The sequence below is a fragment of the Sebastes fasciatus genome, chromosome 15 (genome assembly GCF_043250625.1).
Source record: "Sebastes fasciatus isolate fSebFas1 chromosome 15, fSebFas1.pri, whole genome shotgun sequence".
Lineage (NCBI taxonomy): Eukaryota > Metazoa > Chordata > Actinopteri > Perciformes > Sebastidae > Sebastes > Sebastes fasciatus.
In genome coordinates, this window is record NC_133809.1 from 8,099,424 (window position 1) to 8,125,454 (window position 26,031).

A 26,031-nucleotide genomic window follows, 5' to 3' on the forward strand; every position below is an offset into this window, starting at 1 on the left:
GTGGAAACTAGGTAAAAAGTCATAAAGGTTGGGAACCACTAGATTAAAGAGATGCTCTCGCCCTCTCACTTAAAACATTCTCTGTTTTCTGCATCTCAAAAATAGCCACCAAGATCTTAAAAGTATCAGTCATCACTTTAAGCAGAATACTGTGTGTGTTTGGTAACTAACCTGACAAGGCTGAGGCAGGCCGCTGGAGGAAGTCTCCCTCCTCGCTCTGCTGCTCCCTCAGGGCCCTGCTGGCGCTCTCCAGCCCGCGGCTCAGGTCGTAGTCGTGGTCCCACTCCAGGGGAATGGAGTCCACGCTGGCCGGGGTGTCCCTGCCCGAGCGCTCGGTCCGAAGCTGGGCTGCCAGGGAGGCTGAGCGGCCGGAGGAGGGCAGAGGTGACAGGAAGCCATCCCCCAAACGCTCGCCCCACGGTAGGCTGGACAAATCACAGGGCTCGTCCAGCTCCAGCTCGCGGTCCGAGAATGACACTTCAGTATCATCGTCTGCAAGCTGGAGAAAAAGCATACACATAATATATACAGTTTTAAGTGCTGATTTAGACCCTATTTGGTGCCTGGGATCAGGCCACAATAGATGCTGAAATCATGGATTAATCAAAATATAAAATCTTTGCTATGCTCTTAATCTGAGGTCTTACAGGAAGCCGGATGAGCTTTTTGTAGTAGCGCTCCACTCGCCCAAACACTTCCTGGCAGTAGCGCTGCAGCTCTTCCAGCTCCTCCTCGATGACAGCAGCATCCAGAGGCTCGCTCTTCTCCATCAGCGCCTCTCCCAGGTGGAAGATGTGCTCGATCTTGGCTGTAGTGAGGGAGATCTCCTGTTGGAACGACTGTGGGAGCGTAGGAGGAAGAGTTCAGATAAACAAGTCCTCAGTAATTCTGTTTTCACGCTAAACAAAAGAGTCTTTCACAGTCTGCTTTAGAAATAAAACAATAGCGTGCAAGACAATCTCCAGTGCAAATATCTTCAGGAAGTCTGAAGCCGGGTTTCCACCAAGAAGTTCCTGGTAATTTTAGTCCCGGGACTACTTTTCAAGGAACTAAAAGGCTCTTTCAGCCCACTGATGTCTGCATTTTCATTGCGGTCTAAAGACCTACGAAGATTAGACAAATTAGGAAGTGAATCATAATTGTGCTTTAGAACGTAACCACTGTGAAATAATCAGAAAATAACCTTTGCTCTCAATCACAGCACCATCGCACATCGTCTATCTCTTTTACCACTCGCCCTCTAAGCTCGCTCGCAAGATCTCTCTCTCTTTTTCTCTCTGTCTTTATGAGTCGGGAAGCCGACAGCAAAGCCTAACGTTACTTTTAATGTTATTAAACAAAGAGAAATGCTCTCCCCTCATCCTAAAACGGCCTAAATTGATACCAAAGTACTTCCTTTTTTTATGAATGAAGCGGTACACAAGTTGAAGCAGCGGCGCTGTGTGTGTGGTTGACCAATCAGCGACGGTCATCCCTGCAAACCCCACCCCGAAAGTTCCTGTACTACCTCCAACCAGGAGGTCGAAACGCAATGAGTTTCTCAAAAGGTTTTTAGTTCCAGGGGAAAGTTCCTGCGGTCAAAACTGGGCTTAAAGCTGCAATAAATCTAAAACTACATACACATATCCGGTAGTCAATACAAATGAAAGAAATCTATAAGTATGCTTTGCAATTACTTTTCCGACCATGTTGGTCTGGACCGTTGTGACAAACCTACCCTGAGTTGTTTGATCTTGGCCTGGATGTCACACTCAGAGAAGTGCTCGATGTTGGTCAGCTGCAGGTCCATCTCTGTCAGCCACACCAAGATGCCGTCTCTGGCCGTCTCAAACTCCTCTCTCTGACTAATAAAGTGCTGCACATTTCAAATAGAGACGCTGCTGTTAGAATGAGCTACATACAGTATTATAATGTACAGTTTGTAGTATATATTAAGCTTCATTAGTCATTGATTTAACATATAATCAAACAGGCAGAACACACAAAAAATCATGAATGTAATAACACATGTACCTTTAGCCTGCGGAGGATGGATGCCACCCTCTTCTGCAGGTTGTCCCATCGCTGATTGGCGTCGTGAGCCATCTCCCTCAGACGACAGGAAGAGTCAGTGCGGTTTTCTCTGGCCAGGCGGCGATATTGCTTATTGATTAACTCCAGCTGGGTTAGGCTTTCATGGACTTGCCTCTGGAAGGCCTACACAAACACAGAATTATATTAATATGGTACTAATCAACAGCACCATCCTACTGGGTCAAGAAAAAAAAAGTTTTTAATAGTTTACAAAGAATGCTTTTGCAATACCTCAAATTTCTTAAGTTCCTCCTTGGCCACAGTGTACAGAACACCAGAGGAGTTGGGCAGAGCAGCAGTCTTCTCTGAAGTGGCCAGCCACTCCTCAAATCGTGCAAAGTCATCCAGGAATTTTTGCCATAAACGCCACGTCTCCTCAATCCTAACAGAGGGACAACGTAATATTTATATACAATAATAATAATGACCTGTTTTCCATCCATACTCTCCGTTTGTTTTCATCTTACTTGAGTCTCCTCTCCATAGACAAGGCACAGATGCTCCTCCAGCGGCGGTCAAGGCTACGAGTCGCCTGCTGGATGGAGTCGCACTCTGCATCGGTGGCGCAGGCGTCACAGTCGTGTAGAAGCACTTCACACAGATTCAATACAGACGCCACTCCTGTACTGTGCTTCTCTATGTCACGCTGAAGCTCCTGAGCGGTGAGGAAAGAGAAATAATAAGAGAGTGATACACAGGGAGGAAGAAAGATGGAAATAATGTAACGTAAAATAATAACAACTTTCAATTAGTTGATTTAAGAGTTGACAAAAGAGTTCTTGATTTACCTGCTGCAGATCGAGCTTCCTCTGAATCTCCTGGAAGTCACAGGAGTCGTAGGCGATGGGTTTGGACAGCTCGGTCTCGATGTGGGCGAGCCAGGAGCGAAGGGTGCTCATATTCTTATCCAGCTGCTGCACGGCCACCAGAGTTTCTCTCAACTTCTTCACTCTATTAATATAATTCATTCAGCTCTGTCAGTACAACGAAATACTTGAGCATTTAAGCTCCTCAGGTGTGAGTGTGTGTGTCTTTTCACCTGGCTCCGATGAGATCCAGGAGGTGCTGCCAGCGGTCGCTGACTTTGTTGAGTTTTTGTTCGATTTCAACTGCTTTGCCCTTGTGACTGGCTCTGGCCAGGCGCTCTCCCAGCTGGTTCAAGTGCAGCTTGTTATCCTCAGCCACAGTGATCTCCTCCTGGTAGTCCTGAGACACAGGGCAACACAAAAAGCGTATAAAGGCAATTCAAAAACTTTAAATCCTGTACTTAAAGGGCCAGTGTGTAGGATCTGGCACTGCAACACTGGGTGAAGTGCACCCAATTATTTAAAGAGGGCATAAAGAAAATAAGGAGAGAAAGCAGATATCAACTTGGTGATAAGTAGCTTGGCACTATCTGCATTTTTTTAAACAATTAACTGCATATTTCTGTTTACCTTGCGGAGTTTCTCGATCATCTCCTCGATGCTGATGTCTCCATTTTGGGAGACTTTGCTCTCCATGTTGGTGAGCCACTCGCAGAGCTCCTTGTACTTCTCGTTGAACACCGTCCACTCATTCAGCTTCTCGCTCACCTGCTGCCGGCGCAGTGACAGCTGCAGACGCACAGCGATATATAGTCAGTTAAAGTGCACCACTGTGCAAAGTGCATAATAACAACCAATCAATGCATGTTAAACTTTAACTAAAAAGCATTCATGTCAAAAAGTCTCAAACGGAAGTAGTGTTGGAGAGATTGCTGCACCGTGACTGATTCATTTGCATCAAGCAGTGAGTGTGTGCTTCTGTGTGTTTCCTGTGTGCGTATTTCAGCTATTCTACACAGGATGCAACTCTGAAAAAAGTTATGACCTTGAGGTTTAACTTTGCACATCAAAGCAACTGCTCTAGACAGGAAAGTTCCTTTTTGAGTTACACTTTAAGAATCTGAGGAACAGTGCATACTGCATTCATATGTTAAAAGCTCCTTTTGAGCATTGCAAGTCATTGTGAGAAAAAGACAAAGAGGAACTGCAGAACCAAGACCAGAATATCAGATAGTGACACCTGCGTGTGGTTAATACTATATTATACAGGGCGCACACCACAAACTATGAAGTACTTGTCCATAGTTTTATTTGAATAATGCTTCAGTAGCTGATCAGATACACAGTATATTTTATATTCAGAAAATCAGCTGTTTGGTGCACTGTACCTGATGGCAGATTTCGTCCCATTGTCGATGCAGCAGCTCAACTCGCTCCTGCAGCACAGACAGATCCTCAGGACTGATGTAGCAGGACAGGGACTCTCGCAGCACCGTCAGATGGGCCAGATCGCCAGACCAGCCGTCAAATGTGTTCTCCAGGTCCTGTTATTCAAACAAAAGCAACAGTATTAAAACATTCATTTTGTAAATCTTGCAGACAGAGAACTTTTAACACCTCGTGTTCTCGACAACAATGTCAATTCAATTTATTTCAAAGTCAGCTCAACGGATGAGGCAACTTATTCAAATACCTCTACACTGATTATACACTTTTTAGGTTAAGGTCCCCAAAGCGGTGTTGAATTTCAGCCTTGTGTTAAGTTTTCTTTGTGAAAAAAATGTCCACTTAATGAAGATGTTGTTACCTTGCAGCGCATCTGCTCAGCTTGCAGATCTTCGTGGTGATCAGGTAGAGTCTGAGAGAGCTTCCGTTTGAAGGCTCTGAGTTTTTCCAGTGATCCACCAATACCTCTCTCACACCTCTCCCAGTCCTGCACATGACATAAACGATGTTTTCAACTGCATCAGTACTATATAACGTATAGTTAAACTGAAAAATAATAGTTATTTCTCTATTAATTTCTCTATTATGTCCTCATTTAAGCCACAAGTAAAAGTTTGTTGTGTCTCTTGGTGGAGGTAAAGTATACAAACTTGCACCTACGATGCAAAAACCTTTATAGTATCTCTTCAATGCCCCCTGAGGTTCCTTTTACTCCATCAGCTGTGCTGGTAATTTGTCTGGTTTACCTTTAACAAGGTGGCAAGCCCTTTCTTCTGTTCGTCCAAGCAGATGCTGGCATGTTTCCATCTCTCCTGGATATCAGTAAGCTCTGCCTGCAGGGCCAACTCCGCCCGGCTATCAGCCGACAGGAGCAGTTGTCTGCCAGCCTCTACCGTCAGGATGTAGCTGCCTTGCTGACGCTGCAGCACCTTCTCCCTCAGCTGAACCAGAAAGCACAATCACACAGACCTGTCAATTCCTGCCCAACCAACATATGGAAATAGTTCTTACAGTACAGTTCCCTCTTTTAGAGTATCATATCGGTGGGGTTTATCACATCAAGAAAAATGAGACGCTATTGATTTTTTAAGCTCCTTTGGCACCAAATCTGTCTCAGTCCCTGCTGTAGCTGTAACTCAATTCAGTTTATTCTCTCTTCATTGATCAAGATTTTGATCTTAGAGGATTTTTGCCAGGATCCACTGCATAATACTTCTTAGTCACCTGACAAAGATTAGTGTGTGGACTAAACACTTTCTGTCCAGCACCATCTAGATAAATCTGAGATGTGAACTCTGTGTACCTGGACAGCATCCAGCATGGAGCGGGCCTGTTGCAGAGGCACTGTAGTCCCTGTCTGAAGGGCTTCTGCAGGGTGGGACACCTCCACCAGCCATTTGCGCAGCTTCTCCACCATTTCTCTGTAACGTTGCCACTGGCGGATCAGACCGTCAATGATACCCCGCCTCTGCTGAGCACGCCGCACTACGCCCTGCCACTGGTTACTCAGGAGAGTCAGCTTCAGGTTGAACTCATCTCTGCAGGAGAGGGAAGTCGTATGATTGTAAAAGGAGGACTTTTAACAGATTGTTTTGTGGTAAACAAAGAGCAAAGGATTTACTAGGTCTAGCGATTTTCTACTCAGAGTAATATTATATAAAATATTAAACAGATTAGAAACATATTGGGCTCTTTACCTGTCGTCCACCTGACCCTGCTCTAACATCCTCTGTCCATCACTGATGATAGAGTGGAGGATCTGCTGCCGACTGAACATCTCGGCTTGGAATAACTGGAAGACAACATATTGATGATTAATGATTAATAATTAAAAAGGCAGCTGTTTCAGGTTATTTTACTTCAAAAGGGATTCTAACCTCATGAGCTTTTTGCTGCTCCATCAAACTCTGGTAGTTCCCAGATATTTCCACCGCCAGATTCTCTTCTGTTTGGACCAAGAACTCCATCCAGGCTTCACACTTCTCCAGGAAGGTCTGCTGCTGCAGCAGGAAGGACTGCAGTTTGCTGCAAGGAGCATACAAAATACATCATTTTGATGTCCACCCATTGCATCATCTCAGTCACATAGGACAGTGACCTTTACTGAACATCTGTGGCATTTTGATGTTATTTGTGCCAGTCCTTCATTTATTCAGTAGTTTTAACTTCTATAGTGTCTTGAAACTGTGCTGGGATGGACACTTTTAATTTCAGAAATGTATATCAGCCTGGGAAAGGCTTGCATGTTTTTCGTTTACCTTTTACCATTTATTGTATGTGTCATACCTGAATCTCTCAGTGGTCTGTGCTGAGGCTGTTGACCAGCTCCTGTTGAGGTTCTGCATGCGTTTGATCTCTGAATCGTTGAGAGGGAGCCGGTAACCAAGCTCATTAAGACGCTCCAGTTCAGGAGCCATACTGCTGAATTTCAGCATGAGCCTCTGTAGAGGACAAGAGAGAAATGGTGAATTTCTCAATTACAGGATAATCAGTAAACTAACTGACAAAAAGAAAATAAGAAAAAAACCTTGAGCTCGTCCATGCGGTCCTGGATGACTGTCGGGTCGGCGGAGCCGTTGGGATCTTGCACCCTCAGAGCCTCCTCAGCTTCAACTATCCAGCACCCCAGTGAATCCAGCTGGTCATTAAAGGTTTCGTAGTCTTGAACTCCAGTCTGGTGTGAAAGAGAAATGTCAGCAACCCATGAGTGTAATATTCATGATTCTGACTGGATGAATGATGGACAACATTTGAGCCAGAACTAGTCACAAAGCCTTTTCTCTACCTGCAGTGTGGTGAGCTGTCTGGTGAGGGCCTGTTCCACAGCAGCCAGCCGCTGGGTGAGAGAGAGGTGATCTGACTGGATGGCAGATGCTGCTGATGTGTCCACCTGCTGTTTCAGCTGATATCCCAGTTGCTGGAGAACCTGCAGGGAGGCCTGCACTGGAGCTTGGGACCGGAGCGCCTCCTGAGACAAAGCAACCATAAGATTTATAGTAGAGTATTGTTTGCATTCAAAACAAAAAAATAAATCCTAGATGGGAAAAAAGTATATGCATCAATTGGGAGGAAATTTAAACTTTCACTTGAGGAAGATAATCTGCTTAACTCTTCTACGCAATCATGTTGCAGCAACAAAGAAACATCATTTCACTACATGTGGCAAACTGGCTTTCTTAATAAAACACTCAGTCATATACTGAACAGTAAAAGATGTAAAATGAGTCAACAGTGGCCCAGCTGTGGCCTCACTCACGCTGCATTCTTGGATCCAGTCGGACACTTCCTCGTCAGCGATGTCCTTGCTGCAGGCGAGTTTGAGCAGCCGGTCTGCCTTCTCGTCCTGCAGCTGGATGCTGCTGCAGCTCTGCTCATAGAGCTCCTTGTAGCGCTGCCACAGCTGAAGCAGGGCTTTGCTGCTTCTCAGACGCTCCGCAATCTCCTCCAGTAAGCCGGTCCATCTGGGTGCAAATATGACACGGATCAATGTAAGGGATAACAGATGCCTTGACAGCTGAAATGCCAATGATTTTACTTTTTTTATTTTATTTTAAGATCACCTTGCGTTGACGTCCTTCAGGGCGTTGTTGAGAGAATCTGACACTGAAGGGTGACACTCCCTCAGCAGCTGGTGGGTCACAGCACCAAACTTTCTCAGGCTGCTCTCCTGTTTCTCCAGCTCCTCTTGCAAATCCTTCAAAGGTGGCAGCAAAATACAGTTCTTAATTCACCAGCAAGGATAAACTAGCAAGGATAGTGTGTAAGACCACATTTAGAAACATTACCCCGATGAAAAATATAAATGTCATCTGTCAGCTGACAGGTAGAAAATGGAGAAAAGGAGGTAAATCCTCCTAACATACCTGCAGACTTTGCACCTGCAGCTGAACAGCCTCCAGGGAGCCCGTGAGGAGGCGGAAACGAGATACAGAGTACCTTCCCTCCATCAGGTAGCCATTGATCTCTTCTGAGGCCCGTTTGTATAGACTCCACTGATCCAACACTGACTTCAGGCTGATTTTAAGTTGCCCTATCTGTTAAATGGTGAATTAAAAACACACACACAGTGACAGTCAGTAAATTGTAAAGACCAGGCCAGAGCAGAACACAACAAGGGAGATGTAGTTGAAAGAGAACAAGGGAGCTTACCAAGTGGTCCAGGTTAGCCCAGGTGTGATTGACACCCTGGAGTGTCTCCATGACGATAGCACAGGCCTCATCGGTCTTGTTCTGGACGAGGGCACAGCCCTGCTCCTCTACCCGCTCTAGTTCTTTCTCTTTTTCCTTCACCAACTCTTCCATTTCCTAAAAGTTTTCACACAATAAAAAAACATGGACTCAAAAGGGGTGTGATAATAACAGCATGCAGGTGTATAACATGTTTTGATAAATCAGTGTTAGCACAGTAGTAGAAGCCTACCTGGCAGTCTTTGAGAGCATTCTGCACAGATGTTAAATCCTCTATCCGATTTCTCCTCTTCAACCGTTCTTCCTGAGTTGCCATCCAGGACTTCAGGGCCTGAACGCTGCTCTCATACTCCAACCACATCTCCAAAAGGCTCTCCAGGAACTGAATCTGCAAGTATTTTATACAAATTAAACTGTAACATCCTGATTTTACACTAATAAATCACAGTATCAGTGCCTATGGCCTCACCCTCTCATTGATACGGCCCTGTAGGATCTGCCAGCGTCTGTTCATGGCTCCCAGTCGCTCAGCAAAGTCGGTCTTATCGCTGCGCTTGCTCTCCACATCCTGACCACCGATCTGCAGCACCGACTGGTTGACGAAGTCCACAGTCAGCTGCTTACAGCTTAGATCCACTCTGAAGCCCTGAATTGGAGGAAACAAATGAAGATTCACAATTAAAATGTCCGTCACAGATCCATAATAACTAGAATCATACATTACATCATCCTTAATAATAGGCACAAGAAAATACTCAGTCTTTTGTACTTTTTTTTCTCTCCTATGGATTCCATAATTAATCCATCTTGTACTTTTAAAATTTTAAAAACTAATAAATATATTCTCAAAAAAAACTTTGGACATACAAATACACTCTAAATTTGTTTGATTTGATGCTAGAGAAATATTAATACATTTTTAAACCCTAAAAAATACAAACAAACCTTTCACAACCTTGAAATGCATGAAATACTAAAAATGTATGCAGCTGTCAGATCATAAACTTGGTAAACAAAGTCAAAAGTGCCTTAAATCTAAAAAAAAAAAATCTGTTTGAAGTCCACTACCTTGTATTTTTGCAAGTAGTCCTGAATCACATTTGACCCGACTGCACTCTTGAGGTTTTCTTCATTCTCCTCGATGACGTTCTCCATCAGTGATATCCAGTTAAACAGCTCCGAAATGGCATGACGGGAGGCCAACTTCTCCATTTGGATCTGAGAATAAATGAAACCCATTGGACCAGCATGTTAAACATCCAGGAAGAAGAAAAAAACACACATGCTGCCAGTTTCAGGGAACTCCTGCATACGAGTGAAGCATCAGAAAGGAGTAATCCTATTTGCTCTGGAGCTTCTAAGCCTGTTCAGTCGGGCTGAATGTGACGATACCTGATGCAGCTTCTCCTGGACTACTGGGATGCGTGTGAGCAGCTCAGTCCACTGACTGTCGATGCGCGCCAGGTCAGACCGCAGCACCACCGTGTCCACTTTCTTCAGACGCAGCAGCTGGTTGCCCTCGGTTACCACTGAGCTCTTCAGGCTGGACTTGCCTTCGACTTCCTTTGAAAACTCCTGAGACAGACGAGACAGGAGTCAACGGCTAGTATGCAATCAAAGGTATACTTTAGGATGAAGTACTACTACTACTAATCAGAGGTGGAATGTAACTAAGTACATTTACTTAAGTACTGTACTTCAGTACAATTTTTAGGTACTTGTACTTTACTTGAGTATTTACATTATATGTTCATTTATATTTCTACTCCACTACATCTCAGAGGTAAATGTACTTTTCACTTCACTACATGTATCTGATAACTTAAGTTACTTTACAGTAAGTAAAGTATAACAACTAATAAATCATGATGTAATATACCCAGCAGTATATAAAGTAGTAAAAATTCACCCCACCTTTACCGGCTGCAACATTAAAGTGATGAACACATTAATGCATCAATAATTATAATACAATAACATAATATATATTACGCTGTACTGGGCCATACTGAATAATGAGCACTTTTACTTTTGGTACTTTAAGTATATTTTGATGCTGATACTTAAGTTGAGTAAGATTTTGAATGCAGTACTTGTAACAGTATTTGTACACTGTGGTATTACCACTTTTACTTAAGTAAAAGATCTGAGCACTTTTTCCACCACTGCTACTAATACTATTACATATATAGGAAATACAATATACACTAATAATTATATTTTTTTCAAAAATGGCATTATTTCACTGTAAAGTGATGCTCTTATATACTAAGCATATGCTGTCAAAATGTGAATACAGTGCAAAGTATATTATGCAAATTGTAAATTTATACACATACTGTAGTATATATAAACTATTGAATATTTAACTGAACAAAATGCTGTCAAAGACAGATACACAACCTCAGCTCTACACAGCCTTAATGCATGTTAAATCTAGTAGTATCCATGTGTCTTTATAGCTTCATATGTAGTACGGTGGCTCATTTGTGAGCACCGTTGCATCATAGCAACAAGGTCCTGTATAAATCTGTAAAAATGTCTACTAGTTGTAGCACTGCTGCTGGTGAAGAGCCTGAATCTCTGGATCAATACAGGTACAAAATGCAAAAGAAAACTAATAAAACTGTGGCCTCACCAGGAAAGCAGAGAGATGGTCTCTGACAGTTTCCAGCTCTTGAGGGACTAAAACCGCCTGCGTATTCCAAAATTCCAGACGCTCCAGAGCCGACTGCAGCCATTCGCTGAGCTCTGCACACTCCCTCTGATACCTAGAGGAAAAAAACACAGTTCACTCATATAACAATGTCATGCAATGATTGATTAAGTTCAGAAATCACATATACAGTCTTTGCTTTGCTAAGCTCCCCATCATAAAGACCCTTCTTAAAGATGATGTTTTTATATTTGATGCCTAAATGTAAAGGTCTGATTCTGGTGTGTTTCTGACCTGGTCCAGTGTTTCAGGATGGCCTCCAGGCGCTGTAGTTCCTTGTTGACCTTGCTGGTGTTGTTGAGCCAGTGTTCCCCCAGCAGAGCCAGTTGGTTCTCTAGTGCAGGACAACACACTGACAGCAGGAGATGTTTGCCTTCATCCAGTACCTGGTGTAGCTTGTGCTGGTACTCCGTCAGTCTCCCTTTTAGACCCTTTACAGGGAATGGAAGAGGGGCAGGTAAACAACAAGAGAGTGAGTGAGTGAATTAATATAAGTAAAGCAAATCTTCCCAGTGTTTTAACAAATCTATACCAAGAATACTTCCTGTCCTTCCTACATTCGCGTCAGTATCATAACAAAACAAGGAGGCTTATGGAGGCTATTTAGGATCATTATGTCGCATCTTAAAATCTGCATTGATGTCACATTGTACCTGATACAATGAGATTCTGTCCATGAGCCGTTCTTCAGTCTCTTCTACCAGGCCAACAGTAGGAATATTTCCTTCAACAGCCTCCAGTTGACGGTTCAGACTTTGGTAATCCTGCACCAAGCGGCACCAAGTCTGAAAAAAAGACATAACATAATTTCAGAAAATGAAGCATTTCTTATGATCTTATGATTATATCAGTCTGCTTTCAAAGGAAAAATAACAGTTAACACAAATAGTATTCCCTCTCTCACCTCCAGGATACACTCCAGCTCAACTCCTTTACTGTGTGCCTGTTTGAGGACGCTCTGAGCCTCAGCCAGCGTCTCCTCCAGAGCCTGACTCTCTTTGGGAAGCATCAGAGCGCTGATTTTTCTGAAGTACGTTTCTGTTAAAATCATATGGGACTCCAGACCCTGGAAGAACTCCTAGAAAACACAATCAGACACACACAAACACAACATTGAGCAATTATTTTACTCCCAGTAGTGTGTCTCCAGCATTACTAGCTGTGTGTTACATAAATATTCCTTAAGCCTTTCTATCTTAACAGAGCTCTGTGTTGACCACACCTTGTGTTTGTCCAGGTGATTCTGGACTTCCTCCACAGAGCTGGCGATGATCCTCTGATCAGCAGCCATCTTGTCTTTAGCAGTGTCCACCAGGTCCATCAGGTCCTGCAGAGCGCGCTCGTACTGCTCCTTCAGAGCCATGTTCTGGTTCAGCCCGCTGCGCCGGGAGCCCACCGTCATCACCAGCTCCTCATAGGAATCCTGAAAACACACACAAAGAATATGAATAAGTAAAACTAAGCAGCTTTTACTGCACAGTTTTCAGACTGAAGAACTTTCAGTGAGAGCTGTCAGTGATGTACGTTACCTGGAGTTTTAGTATTTTGTTTGTTGATATCTGATCCGCCTGTAGTGCTGCTCCTCTGCTTTTGAGCTCAGTTATCCTCTGTTCAAAGTCTTTCAGGCTCTCCTCTGCACTGGCAATAACCTAACAGAAACGACACAATCAGTTTTTCTTCTCTGCGAGCTATGATGGAAGACAAGCGGTGTGTGCGCATGAGTCTGTGTGCATACATGACTATGCTAAAGCTTTCATTACCTCCAGTTGTTTTGAGGCTGGTCTATCCATGGCTCCAGCTAAGGCCTGCAGGATCTGGCATTTGGTCTCAATTAAAGCAGTTTGGAGAAGTTGCAACTCAGTCTGTAATAGACAAAAGACAATTTATAGAACATTCATATTAAGGTTTATGAAGTTATGATATATATAATACTATACATACAGTATATGGCTATACAGACATTTTATAGATATGTTTACAAATCTGCAGAGATGAACTTCAGTCACAACAAAGATGCTGGTCATAACCAGATGTATTGGTACAGACAGCGTCCAGGGGAGACCATGAACCTCATAGTCGTCTACAGTTTTTGGTGGACAGCCTGACTACAGGGTAGGGGGGTGGGGGGGTCCCGTGTTTTGTGATTAAGTTCAATAAAAACGTGATGTGTCGAATAGAAAGAAACATTACCTAAATGCTCTGCAAATCTGTCCATATTAGTTTTGGTTTTACATTCATCAAGAAAAATAAAACATGAAAGTTCCTTGAAAAGCAACAAATGCTAAACATCAAGCAGACCTGGTAGGCTGTGAGCTCATGTGCTCTGGTCCTCATGTGGTCGCAGCGTTGCCCCAGAGCACAACCCAGAGCTCCTAATCTCTCTTTCAGGCAGTCGAGGTTGTCCTCTAGCAGCGATCGCTCCTCTTGTCTCAACCCTGAAGAGCCAGCGAGCAGAGCCTGGCTGTGCTTCACCTCCTCTGTGACATGCCTCACGTCGTTCTCTAAGGTCTGGAGGAAAAATCACAAACAGATTGTAAAAGAGTATTTCCACAGAGTAGATACACTGTAACTTATTAAACCTCAGTCACATATGTATCAGGAATCAACTTCTTGTAGAGATTTAGTATTTTCAACTGAACTTTAGGATGAAAACAAAATAATTCCTAAGTCATGAGGCTCATATGATTTGCTATTTAAAACTGCAATAACTAAAGAAGCTGCATAAATCTGCCTGATTGTACCTCCTGCTTCTGTAGCTGTGTCTCTGCGTTTTCAGCCAGCAGCACTGAGCCAGAGAAGACGTTGTTCTCCACACCATCCAGCCAGGAGGAGGTGGAAGACACAGCTGTGTAGAGCTGCTGTTCCATCTGCGCCACCTGTGCCTCACCGCCACCGGGCTATGAACACACAAGAAGGTTGCAAATTTTCATTAGCACATGTTGAACTCCATATTTTAAAGTTGCAGTGTAATAGATATTAAATGTACAATAATACCTGAGTGGTCATGTCCTCTATTGTTTGTCTGAAGCTATCATACAGAGTATTCAGAGAGGATTTGTCGGCCTGTCTTTCTCCTTTAAACAGCGATCCAGCTGTGGTCACACGAGAAGCTCTGGAGTATACCTGCAAAAAGTCAACAACGGTCCCCGGCTTTAAAACTTGATAACAACAAGAAGAATGTCAATACCTTTACGTCTGCTACTTTATGCCAACAATAGCAACACAACAGGGTTTGTACCGGCTGTCTGTGGTCCTGCTCCAGAGTTTTCTGCAGGAGCTGTAGTTTAGTTTTGAGCTCTAGTCTCAGGCTCTCCCATTTCTGCTTCATCTGCTCTCGAGCACCCTGAGATTCCCTCTCAACCAAAGCTGCTGGTGAAAATGACTCTGTTGTACTGCACGGGGACAAAAACATGAATTAATTAATGCTCCATTTATCATTACATACGTTACTATTTGATTTGAGTTATATCTGTATATATGTATGGTATAATAGTGTGTAGAATACCAGACACTGCTGGGCGAGGCCTGCTGGATGAGGATCTCCTCTCCTCTGCTCGCCACTGACTGAAGCAGCTTTTTCTGTTCTGCGAGCTGCTCCTCCAGCTCCTAAAAAGCAAACATGTAAAACAGTTAGATTGGACTTTGTATTATTTAATTTGTTAACTTAATTTAATAGCTTTAACACAGCTTCTGAAACACTGTAGTGGTGTTACAATGGTACCAAAGAATTTTTATTTTATTCTATAAAGATGGTATTATTATTGGTATTATTTAGTATAATATATATATATACATATATATATATATATATTTATATATATATATATATAATAGTATAATAATAACAATAGATCTTTCCAATGCAAGTGTGCAAGATTTCAATTTTAGTATCAGTAACCTGGAGCTGCCCACTGCATTGCCAAGAAGACTGAGTACTAAAATGAACTTTATGACATGTCTGTTTTATTTTGCTGCCCTTGTGAAGCACTTTGTAAAGTGGGTTTTGGTCTATAAATAAAGATTATTATTATTATTTCCATTAAAATAAGGAAACAAAGTATGTGAAAATGTACCCTCTGTCTCTCCAGACTGTCCTGGTGTTGTTGGGAACGCGTAGTCCGGGCCTGGGCCAGCCAGTCCTGCACACTGGGACTCTGAGAGAGGCTGGAGTCTGACTCACTGTCCTCCTGCTCCTGTAGAGAGCCCTGCAGGACCAGACAATGCATTATAAAATATTTAAGAAACACACATCAACAAGGAAGCAGGATCATCAAACGCAGTAATTCAATTTCTATTTAGCATATTCTGTATTTTCTCTTCGGCCCAGATGTCAAGCAAACAGTGGACTCCTGCAGAAGTCCAGGTCAGTCCTCTCCCACTCATGTTAACCTGTCATTTACCTGTGTCCATCTCAACAAATGCCTGCACAGGCAGCCTGCGTTTTGGTTTGCTTGGAAAAGGTCTAAGACCACCTCTTGCAAGAGGTCTTGGACCGGTTGTTTTGGTCCACACCAGAGTACGATTAACGATTTTACAACCGCCCAAACAAAATGCACCAGAGTTCTATTACAGCAGGCTAAATGTTGGCTTGTGAAAGTGCCATAAAAAAGTTCTTAATGATGCAGTTAGAAGGAAAACTTCACATGTCATTTTGGAAAATGTTTTTACATTGTGAGCAAGGTACCCACAGAGGGGACTGAGCCTGATATCATGTGGTCGGTGTCACATGTATATCAGCATTGAAAGCAAGTCGCCACCTCACCTGGATGTTAGCCTGCTTGTCTTGTAGCATCCTCTGCAGTTCCAGCAGGCTGCCCTTCAACATGCGTAACTTCCCGGCCAGCTGCTCAGCTTCCTCTTTGGTCTCCGTCCGTCCCTCCAGCAGCAGGTTCTCACTGTGCATGGACAGCTCCGACAGGGCCAGCACCTTCTCCTCGATCTCCATCAGCATGTTCTGCAGAAGCGGGAGGAGAGAGGCCAGCTCAAACATAGTGTCTCAGCTCCCACAGCAGCTCCTATCTCTACACAACGGACCCTCCAGGGTCTGGCTGAACCCCCCTACACCAGCAGCTTTCCCCAGCCACAGGACAGGGACAGCTCTCCCTCTGCTCTCATCCTTGGCCACCCTGTCCGGCCTCGCCTCCTGTGCAACATATTACCACTAATCCTTCATGCTCCATGCTCTCTAGCGTACGTGCTCACGCGCAAATTCAAAAGCAACTCTCGTGTGCAGAACACCATCATAAGTCCAGACCGGTTAGCGATGCCCATCAGTGAATGCTGTCCCAAAGTTTGAAGATGCATTTGTTTTCTAATAGCATTGCCACTACTCTGCTATCCATAGTTTCAGCAGGTCTTTCTAAGGCAGAGAGTACCTCTCCCTCCCTCCTCGTTCTCTAGGATTCACCTACTTGGATATTCTAGCAGCTTTGCCACCAACACCAATCCGGGCAGCGGAATCTATTAATCGTCTGAAAGCCACAACCTCGGACTAGTCTGGCCTATGCTTCTAACAGGCCTCTGTCAAACAGAGACATCTGCATAATCTTCTTAAGACTAGTGCTACAGTCGCTTAGGAGCCCAGCCATCTGAATGCCCCTCTAATGCTCTAATGCTCTTGTTTACCCACTGAAAGGTTCCTGTCCCTATGGGATGATCCAGACGTGAGAAAGGAAACTAAATATTGATAATATAGCATAAAACGGATGTAAATAATCCACTAGCAAATCTGCATTAGTGTGCTGACCAGACACAATGGCTAGAAAACAGTCCTCCAGGACACAGTACTGCCATCCCTGACAATTTGCAATGACATATACATTATTAAGCAACCTCATATTCATAAATTAATTCCAATTAGTATGTTTGCATCCATTGCTGTGAATGAACAGCAGGGGGAGCTCTTACCTGACATTCAGCTAGCTGGTCCTCCATATCTTCCTCCTCTAGAGGTTTAGGTTCCAGGATGAAGGTTACAGCGCTGCGCATCCTGGTCAACCACAGGTCAAGTTCATCTGCCTGGCTGTGATAGAGCTGTATGGCCTGCTCCTGCTGTTGACCCTCCAGACGGTCACTAATGCGCTCCTGGGGGCAGAGAATATCACATTTTACATTTCACATCATTTAATTAATTTAGTAATACAGAAATAAAATTAATTTCATCAATAAAGTGCAACTATTAGCTACTAGCTCTTCTTCTTCTCGCCTGGATTATTGCAACGCACTCGGAGTCGGTCAGACTACTCTGTCACGCCTTCAGCTGGTGCAAAATGCGGCCACATGTCTGCTAACAAAATCTAAAAAATGACATGCAATAATACCCCGATTTTAATGTCATTGCACTGCTTACCAGTGAAATTTAGAATTGACTACAAGATTTTACTTTTAATTTTTTTTAAAGCTTTAAACGGCTTGCATCAGCATATCTCAGTGACACCTTGTTTACACCTCTGTGTATATATCTATATATATACTGTATATATATATCTCCATTTGAAATACTGCCTTCCACAAATTTATTTAACATATTTATTTTATATTTATGTATGTTAATATTTAAGCCCTATATCTTAACTTGCACTATTTTATGTCTTTGATTCTCATTACTCATACTTATGTTATTTGTCTTTTTTATATAAACATATTTAATGAGCATTGTTGAAGAGTACCTGAGACCCGTGATTTTCATTGCCAACAACTGCTTGCTGTAATTGTTGTGCATATGACGAACAAAGAAACTTGAAACGTGTGACCTTTTACATCCTCTCTGTCCTCTGAAAACAGTGAGGTCATCGGATAAGCTGCTGCTTTCCATCCATAGTCGTCTGAGGCGTAAAGGTGAGTGTCCCTTTTCCGTGGCCGGGCCCAAGTTGTGCCTCCTCTACATGTTCGATCAGCCACCATCGAATGTTTATAATCCATGCTAAAAACCCACTTATTTTCTCTGGCTTTTGATGTGTTTCAGATATATGTCAACATGTGTTTTTGTTATGGTGTAATTTGTCAATTTCTGCACTTTTTCCTTTTTACTGTGTAAAGCAGTTTGGTTGTTTTTAAACCTTGCTATATAAATAAACTGACTTGACTTGACTATTAGTAGTAATGCACTTTCACAATCTTCACTAATATTACCTCGAGTATCTGCTGTTTCCCTGAGGCCTTCATGTGGATGGTGGCCATCCTCTCAGCTAGCACAGCGAGGGAGGAGTGCATGGCCAGCTGGTCGGCCATGTCTGAGTCCACAGCATCAGTGGCCAGATCCTCTGTGAGGTTCGTCTGCAGCCGGTCGATTTCCTCCTGCGCACTCTGGATCTCTTCTACCAGACCCTGGAGGAAACAACATTGTTAAAGGTGTCACATGCTGCATATTTACTGACGTTATTTTGATTGTTTATGTTAATCAAAGGAATTATTATCTTTTTGATATATGTAGATACTGTGACTGGATACCAAGCCTATTCAATTACTTTTTTAAAAGGGTCAGATTTAAAAAACAGTGAAGTGCCAAGGGGCCGGTCATTTACATTTACTATCTGATCTGCAAAGCGAGGAATTTAAATGTGAAAACAACACACCTTTTTAATTTTAGTAGATTATTGTTTTAATAAACACAAAGTTGCATTTTAAATTTTATTTCCAGTTTGACTCTCCTAAATTCCAAAATTGGGGTAAAACCTTTTAACAAAATAAGTATTTCTGTGCTTATAAAGACATAACTATTGAATGGGCTAGTTAGCCTACTAATAAAACGATGATATTATAAGAATCAAACAATGTAAACACCCATAAACTTTGAATGTTAGCAGGTTATTTAAATAAAAAATAGTGTGAGTGGTAACGTTGATGAACGGGAATAAACTCTTATGGGAATAAATGATTGGCCGCCAATTGAATAGGCCTGCTGTATGCCATACAATAAATATCACAAATTCCAAATTTGAATATTAGAAACAGGGCCGTAATTCCCTTTTCAATCCAGCTAGCTTCGACAAACTGAATTAGTAGTGGAACAGTGATGTAATGTTGAGACAAAGGGGTTAATGCAAAACAAGGTGACAAGAGTGGCCCAAAAGGTATGTTACATAGACCCGCATCATTAAGCTCTATTTCCATCAAAACTTTTCAAAATCTTTATTGTACTGTTATGACTCACCTCATGCGCCCTAATGTGGCTATCTGGGCTTCTATCTGCCTCCAGAGGCTCACTCAGTTTGGCCTCCAGAGCCTCCATTTTAGAGGAGATGGACTGGAGTGAACCCTGGTAATGCTGCTGCTTTTCCAGAGCTTCATACAGAGACCTCTGCTTCTCGCTGATCTGTTGAAACACCAATTGGACGATGTAAAAGTGATAAAAACATGATAACAGTCACTGAGAGACACAAACTACCAAGCTGACGTCTTGTGTCATTCACATACCACGTTCTTTAACGTCTCCCATGAGCGCTGCAGGTCATCTAAGTTGGCCACAGACTCAAACGTCGGGTCATATAATTCTTGGATTGGAGCTCTTATGAGTGTTCCTCTTCCCATCTAAAAAAAACATTCAAACAACGCCATCAGCAGTTAAGAGAAATTAGTAATGAAACGGATGGCAACCAGATAAAAATACTTCTATAAAGCCTCTAATTCATGGTTAGTCATGATGAGCTTGCGGGTGCAGGCAGAGGATAGATATGGATTATTACTCCCCTTGGTTTGGTTTTGCCTTCTTCATATATTAATTGAGAGTGATTAGTTTAATTAGAGAATTAACAGAAAAGATTACATACATACGAATTAGAGAAAGATTATTCCTTCAATAAGTATGTGCAATTTTGCTGTAAGACCAGAATGACTGAATATAAATCTATGAAGAGGAAGAGGGAAGGCAGATACCTTTGTTATAGTGGCTTCAGTGTGAGTGATGGGAGAAGGAGAGCGACAGACAGGAGGAGAAGAAACCTCACTGTTAGCGCCCTCCTCCCCAGACTCCTCAGTTACAGGAGACAGGAGGGTGTGACAGCGGCCAGCCGTCATCTGACACGCCATGCAAGAAACATTAACAGAAGAGCAGACATGCGAGGTGGATTGGGAAGATTAATTATATGCAATGTGTTTTTTTTGCACCTTTCAAAAACACATATTTTATAATAAAAGCAGGCAAAGAGGTTTCATTAGTGAGATTAAAGGAATAAAACTCTTTAAGCTTAAGCCAGAAGTAGCAGAATGAGTTTATTAAGTAGGAAATGCCATCACCAACAAAGCAAACAGCATGTGGTATATTGTGTTCTCTTACCATGACGGCTTGTGCTGAAGATTTCTTGGATTTCTCCCCATCGATCTCCTGCAGCCCCTCAGGCAGTCCCTCCACATCACTCACTGTCAGCAGCATGGTGGCGTGCTTGGCTTTCACTGCCAGCATCTTACATTTAGAGTTTAGTGAGGCGATCTGCTCCTGGTAACCTTTGATCTTCTGGGCCAGTTCCTATTCAAAAATAAAAATTTTTATATTATTATTATTTTTTATATTATTATTTTCACCTTTACCTTGCCGTGAGACAGCTATAAAGTCTATGTTTCCAACGGGGAACTGAAGCCACTATCTATACTCTCGCCAAAGTAACAAGGCTCCACTGAATAAAACAATCATTTAACTCAGAAAAAAACAGGAGTTGCTGGTCTACCACTGCCTCTATCGGTTAGTTTCTTTGTGTTATTGTGTGACTTTGGTTAGTTAGGATTCACCAAAGTCACGCAAACAAACTAACTGATCGAGGCAGCGGCAGACCAGCAACCCCAGTGTTCTGTGAGGTAAAATTACAGTTTTTTTCAATGAAGTCTGGTGGCTTTGGCGAGAGCATAGATGGATACAACGGCTTCAGTTTTCCATCGGAAAGGGCTGTCTGACGGCAATATTCTAAATATAACGTACAGTTAAACTTAAAAATAAAATAATACAAAATAAAATAAATTTAATTGAACTGAAACTGATATTGATTTTTTTAGGTGAGTCTTTCTATTAGGTGGCTAAAATGCATTTTGCTGCTGGCCCCGTCCACAGCAGTACATTGCTTTGCTTATGTGTGGTAACTCCTGTCTGCTTCCCCAAGCTGCAGGCGTGCCGATCATCATCTACTGTAGGTAATACACTGACTACGGATAAGTACCTCATACAACCCCACTTCAAAACACCTGAACTATCCCTTTAAGTTCTTGTTTATGTGGGTTTCCTCTAAATGTTATAAACACATGCAAGCATGTCACACTATACTTGTTATGCCTCTATTACACTGATGATCTCCTTCCTTCCTGTTCAGGAAAGGAGGGTTAAGTGAGTGAATTCATGTTTTGTACTTCATGGTGAAGGATCTGGGCCTGCAGCTCCTGGATGTTGTTTGTGGGGATCGGTCGGTCCTGAATGACACGGTGTGCTTCCTCTATCAGCCCCTGTAGGTCTCTCACTTCCTGTTCATACTGCTCGTACTGCACCACTGCCTCCTAGATGAAAAATTAATTTGCGTGAGTAGACTTGACAGTACACTTCTCAAAATATGCAGAGAACAATATGAATCCTTCGGTTCAAGTAAAATCCTCTTTAAGTGAGTTTACGTGGCCTTTCTACAGACACCCTGCATTGTATAGTATGTCAGAATGCAGGACAATATGACGTTACTGTGCTGCAGCAACAGTGCCCCCTACTGTACCTGTAGGATGTTGCATTGCTGAATGGCGACGTGCTGCAGCTGACTGGCCTCTTGCTGCAGACGCAGCGCGGTGCGACAGATGGCAAGGTTCGGCATCACCTCCTCTGGGACCCGCAGAGCACTCTGACACAGCTGCACCGCCTGCACCTGCTGCTTGAAGCTCTCCATATCTGCCAACAGACGCTGCAGAAACAGGGAAAGTTTACATTGTGTGAAACTGTGAACAAGCTATAATGTGCAAAAAACGCTTCCAAGGTGCTCTACGACAAAATTACAGGCCATATTATGGATTATTTTAATTAGTGGTGTGGTTACTTGTCTCTGAGCCAGCTGTTCTTTGAGGCTCTGGCGTGCCAACTCTGGCGAGGTCAGCGTGGCCTGGACCTGCTCCAGTGCAACATGTAGGGCCTTAACTTCATACTCCAGCGCTTCCATACTCTGAGGACATATAATACATGAGTCAATTATACAGTCCACTTATCACTATGAGCTGCAAGTATTAAGAGATAAGATAAGATAATCCTTTATTAGTCCCACAGCGGGGAGAGTTACAGCAGCAAAGGGGACAGTGTAAACAACAAGAGGAATCCGTAAAAAAAATAAAATATACCATCAATAAATAAGTAATCATTAAAAACTAAATATAAAATAAAAAATCTAAATAAAAATTAAATTAAATATTTTTTTAAATACTAATAATCCTTCAGGGAAATTCTACTAGTCAAATAAATATAAAAACAGGAAGAGTAGACAATTTGCAAAAGTGACAAACAAGTAATAGATAAGAAATACTTTTTTTTGCTCTGTACCTTATCTGCATCCTCCAAGCTCTGCAGTCGTGTCTTAATGCATTGCTGAAGCTCCTCAGTGTGTCGACTGAGTTCACACACCTGCTGGCTCAGAGACTCCACCTGCAGCACCTCGGACAGAAGCTCCACTTTCTCTGCCATCGACTCCAGGTCTCCATGGAGCTCCCGAGACTCACGAAGGACAGCCTAAAGCGCAGGGCAACAAGGCAGTGAATGAAAGGCATGTTTGGTAAGCTCAAACCATGTCCATCCATTTACTTCTTTCCTTTTCTAAATAACATAGGAGGAGGGTTGAGAGGCTAATAACACTTCATAAAAAGCCAAAACGTCTGTAGTTGAATATCACAATAGAACCCGTGAGGATGCCTGTCTGGAAACTCAACTCACCTGGTACATTCGTATCTGCTCCTGTAGATGAACAGAGGAGTTCCAGATGATGTTTGCCCTCACCAGACTTTTGGCTTTCTCCGACCACCTCACAATGAAGTCCAGCATCTCGTTATACTCATCTAAGTAGCAGACAGCCTGAGGAGACAAGATAAGAGAGAGGCCATTAAAGCACAACACAAATGAATAAAGTATAACATTTGCATTTGTAAAGGAGGATCTGACAAACCTTTTTGAGCCAGTTGTTCCTGCAGTCTGCCAGCCGTGTTGTGTGGTGATGCATCTCTGATAGCTTGCTGATGGCGTCACCGAGCTGTTTGGCCAGCAGGGGGTTTCTGCGACCAAACTCTTGTACGGCCGCATCCAGTTCTGAGAGGGTGCGACCACAACTGTCCAAATCCTCAGCGAGGCTCTGAGAAAAGAAACATGTATGATTTTATATCCTGACAACATCTCGTAGTCTCGTAACAACACATTCACAGTAAGCTCAGATAAGTTAACCCACCTTGACCTCTTCTTTGGCGTGATCAACATCAGGAGATTTTTCCTTGAATTTTGCTGAGATTGCTTTGAGTTTCTCAGAGATGCCGTGGATTCTAGAGCTGAAGTCCTCTTTTATTTCTCTGGTTCTCTGAATTTCTCTCTCTTTAGAAAGAACCTAGAACATATTAAGACATGTCAACAAATGCCACATGACTACTTAACACACTGTAGGTGTTCCCTTGTGGAATTGACATATGCTAACAATTTAGAGAATACTAAATCTAAAGAGGGCCATCAATGTCTTATTTACGTGGAACGTTTTTAAATGATACAGTACCTGATCCTCAATGGCACCCAAAGCAAGAGAGACCTCAGCCAGCTGCATGGAGATCTCAGAGGGCAGGATAGTGTAGAGGTCCAGGTACTTGCTCTGTTGCTGCTCTGCTAATTTGTCCACATTCTGACGATAATTGATCACTTCTCCATGTACAACCTATACGCAACAAATGGAGGACCAGTGTAAACTTTCTCAGAAATAATAATAGAAATGTTCTGGGGACGACTGGAAGATCAGAAAGATGATATTTCTGTTTTTAGATACGATATATACCTCAAGCTCCTGCAGCAGAGAATCAATGTCTGGTGTGGGATTGAGAAGAAGCTCCCTGGTCTCCTGAATCCAGGCTTTTACAACGCTGAGTTCCTTCTCCACTTCCTCTCTGTCCCTCAGTTCCTGAGCTGCTTGAGCCCGCTTGGTCCTGGACTGAGTCAGCAGGCTGGAGGCAAAGACAAAATGACTCTACTGAAATTCTGAATGTCAGAATATAGTTAATTTAATATAAAATTAATCTAAATATTTTAACAATTTGCTTTAATTTGAATCAAACTATTTCTTTAAAAACATCTCCATTAAAATGATACCACTGATTAGATGTCATCTTAATAACCATGCAGGTGTGTCTTATCTCTACCTTTCCATTTGGTCTTGAACAGCTCTGATCTCCTTCAGACTGGGCAGCTCATCCTGTTCAGTTGTCGGTGAGGGTACTTCCACGTCGTGCAGCAGGCTGAGAGCATACTGGCGCAGCAGTGTGAGGGAGGAGAGCTCTCTCTCAAGGTCTTGGCTCAGCACGTCGTGCTGATCCAACAGGGACTGCAGGGTGGCTTTGGAAGCCTTCTCCACAGCACTGTCAGGGAAACGGCTCTGCAGCTCATCAGAGACGGCTCTCACCTTCACCATCTGTACAAAAAGATCAGCTGCTAGTAAAAGACTTTATTTTTTTATTATGAAATACATATTTTTTTTCTCCATCTTCTGACTGTGTACCTTCTCTCTAAAAGTCCTCCAATCCTGTGCTGTGTCCTCGAGGACTCTCTCTCGTCCCCTCGCCACGCTTCGTAGTCGTGTCCAGCGCTGCCACACGGTGGTCATGGAGCGACTGATGGTGGCCTTGCTGGCATCGCTCCCCACCAGCTCCAGCTGGGCTGCTTGCTCCTCTAAACCACTCAGCTTCTCTTGGAAGCCATTCACCAGTGAGACGAGGGACTGAAAAATGAAGAGACAATTAATAAACTAAGTGCACAGGATTCACTCATATCTTTTTGTATGGAAAATGCCTGTTTTGACCTCTCATACCCGATGATTGCATAGTTTATCTTCGGCCTCCTGGTTTGTGGCTGCCTTTGCAGTGGAAAATTCAGTCAGCTTCTTTTCAGCCTCATTCATGAGCTCAATGACAGTCTGCCGTGACTCCTGGTAGGACTTCCACTGAGCCACACAGCTAAGAAAAACAAAATTGGATATAATGCCATATTAACAAACTTTCTGTATCTTCACAGTGTGTTACACCATCACTCTTGTTCTCACTACCTTTGAAGGACATCCTGGTGACACTGGAGCTGATCTCGGACCTCCACGCCTCTTTGCTTGGCAGACTCCACGCTCAAACGGAGCTGCTCTTTGGCTGTGGGGTTGACCTGGTTCTCCAGCTGAGGCAGCAGGGTCTGCAGCTCCTCCAGGTGGATGAGGAACTCCTGCTCCGTGGCCATGATGTCGCCCTGCTGCCGGAGACACTCCTCGTAGTTCTCCACGTCCACGCCTAGGCTGGCCTGCTGCAGGAAGGACACGGCATCCTCCAGCCATTCACAGGCCGACTGCATCCTGAAGTGGTACTTCTGGCACGACCCCAGGGCTTCTTCCAGAGTAATCTTTACACAAAAGCAATGAGGAAAAAAAAAAAAAGTTTTAATATTTAGGTATAGAAATACAGATTCTGTTGTGTTTTTTTTTTTTTTTTCCATTATTATAACATTTTTATTGTAATTATTTAAAAAAAAAATATATATATTTTTTTATTTTCTGTAAGTATTTATACTGTATTTGTGTGTGTATTTATTTATTTACTTTATTTTAATTAATGTTTCCTTTTATTATAGGTTAG

The 26,031-nt window shown here is 42.9% G+C and overlaps 1 protein-coding gene across 15 annotated transcripts in view; it reads right to left on the reverse strand.

Moving 5' to 3' along the window:
- syne1b (spectrin repeat containing, nuclear envelope 1b) overlaps positions 1-26,031 on the reverse strand; it is a 90,700-nt gene that overhangs the window by 8,622 nt on the left and 56,047 nt on the right. For 14 of the 15 annotated variants that reach the window (XM_074660198.1, XM_074660189.1, XM_074660199.1 and 11 more), the window contains 59 exons: positions 25,461-25,798; positions 25,227-25,371; positions 24,918-25,136; positions 24,562-24,830; positions 24,201-24,366; positions 23,928-24,083; positions 23,613-23,765; positions 23,337-23,519; positions 23,108-23,245; positions 22,721-22,906; positions 22,227-22,349; positions 21,912-22,094; positions 21,562-21,705; positions 20,504-20,692; positions 20,104-20,244; positions 19,645-19,758; positions 19,382-19,543; positions 18,361-18,555; positions 17,137-17,313; positions 15,992-16,183; positions 15,303-15,434; positions 14,735-14,835; positions 14,468-14,621; positions 14,224-14,352; positions 13,971-14,126; positions 13,528-13,737; positions 12,990-13,091; positions 12,759-12,878; positions 12,452-12,652; positions 12,134-12,307; positions 11,883-12,014; positions 11,464-11,660; positions 11,152-11,284; positions 9,906-10,088; positions 9,582-9,731; positions 8,983-9,159; positions 8,746-8,901; positions 8,475-8,630; positions 8,189-8,359; positions 7,886-8,019; positions 7,582-7,786; positions 7,111-7,293; positions 6,853-6,999; positions 6,612-6,766; positions 6,203-6,350; positions 6,023-6,117; positions 5,629-5,863; positions 5,072-5,266; positions 4,687-4,812; positions 4,268-4,423; positions 3,510-3,668; positions 3,113-3,279; positions 2,862-3,024; positions 2,541-2,728; positions 2,305-2,455; positions 2,014-2,196; positions 1,718-1,855; positions 648-839; positions 172-499 (listed from right to left, as the gene is read on the reverse strand). In XM_074660198.1, the coding sequence (XP_074516299.1) occupies positions 172-499; positions 648-839; positions 1,718-1,855; positions 2,014-2,196; positions 2,305-2,455; positions 2,541-2,728; positions 2,862-3,024; positions 3,113-3,279; positions 3,510-3,668; positions 4,268-4,423; positions 4,687-4,812; positions 5,072-5,266; positions 5,629-5,863; positions 6,023-6,117; positions 6,203-6,350; positions 6,612-6,766; positions 6,853-6,999; positions 7,111-7,293; positions 7,582-7,786; positions 7,886-8,019; positions 8,189-8,359; positions 8,475-8,630; positions 8,746-8,901; positions 8,983-9,159; positions 9,582-9,731; positions 9,906-10,088; positions 11,152-11,284; positions 11,464-11,660; positions 11,883-12,014; positions 12,134-12,307; positions 12,452-12,652; positions 12,759-12,878; positions 12,990-13,091; positions 13,528-13,737; positions 13,971-14,126; positions 14,224-14,352; positions 14,468-14,621; positions 14,735-14,835; positions 15,303-15,434; positions 15,992-16,183; positions 17,137-17,313; positions 18,361-18,555; positions 19,382-19,543; positions 19,645-19,758; positions 20,104-20,244; positions 20,504-20,692; positions 21,562-21,705; positions 21,912-22,094; positions 22,227-22,349; positions 22,721-22,906; positions 23,108-23,245; positions 23,337-23,519; positions 23,613-23,765; positions 23,928-24,083; positions 24,201-24,366; positions 24,562-24,830; positions 24,918-25,136; positions 25,227-25,371; positions 25,461-25,798 (9,955 nt within the window). The remainder of the gene's footprint in view (positions 1-171; positions 500-647; positions 840-1,717; positions 1,856-2,013; positions 2,197-2,304; positions 2,456-2,540; positions 2,729-2,861; positions 3,025-3,112; positions 3,280-3,509; positions 3,669-4,267; positions 4,424-4,686; positions 4,813-5,071; positions 5,267-5,628; positions 5,864-6,022; positions 6,118-6,202; positions 6,351-6,611; positions 6,767-6,852; positions 7,000-7,110; positions 7,294-7,581; positions 7,787-7,885; positions 8,020-8,188; positions 8,360-8,474; positions 8,631-8,745; positions 8,902-8,982; positions 9,160-9,581; positions 9,732-9,905; positions 10,089-11,151; positions 11,285-11,463; positions 11,661-11,882; positions 12,015-12,133; positions 12,308-12,451; positions 12,653-12,758; positions 12,879-12,989; positions 13,092-13,527; positions 13,738-13,970; positions 14,127-14,223; positions 14,353-14,467; positions 14,622-14,734; positions 14,836-15,302; positions 15,435-15,991; positions 16,184-17,136; positions 17,314-18,360; positions 18,556-19,381; positions 19,544-19,644; positions 19,759-20,103; positions 20,245-20,503; positions 20,693-21,561; positions 21,706-21,911; positions 22,095-22,226; positions 22,350-22,720; positions 22,907-23,107; positions 23,246-23,336; positions 23,520-23,612; positions 23,766-23,927; positions 24,084-24,200; positions 24,367-24,561; positions 24,831-24,917; positions 25,137-25,226; positions 25,372-25,460; positions 25,799-26,031) is intronic. The other variant, XM_074660192.1, reaches the window with a different exon arrangement.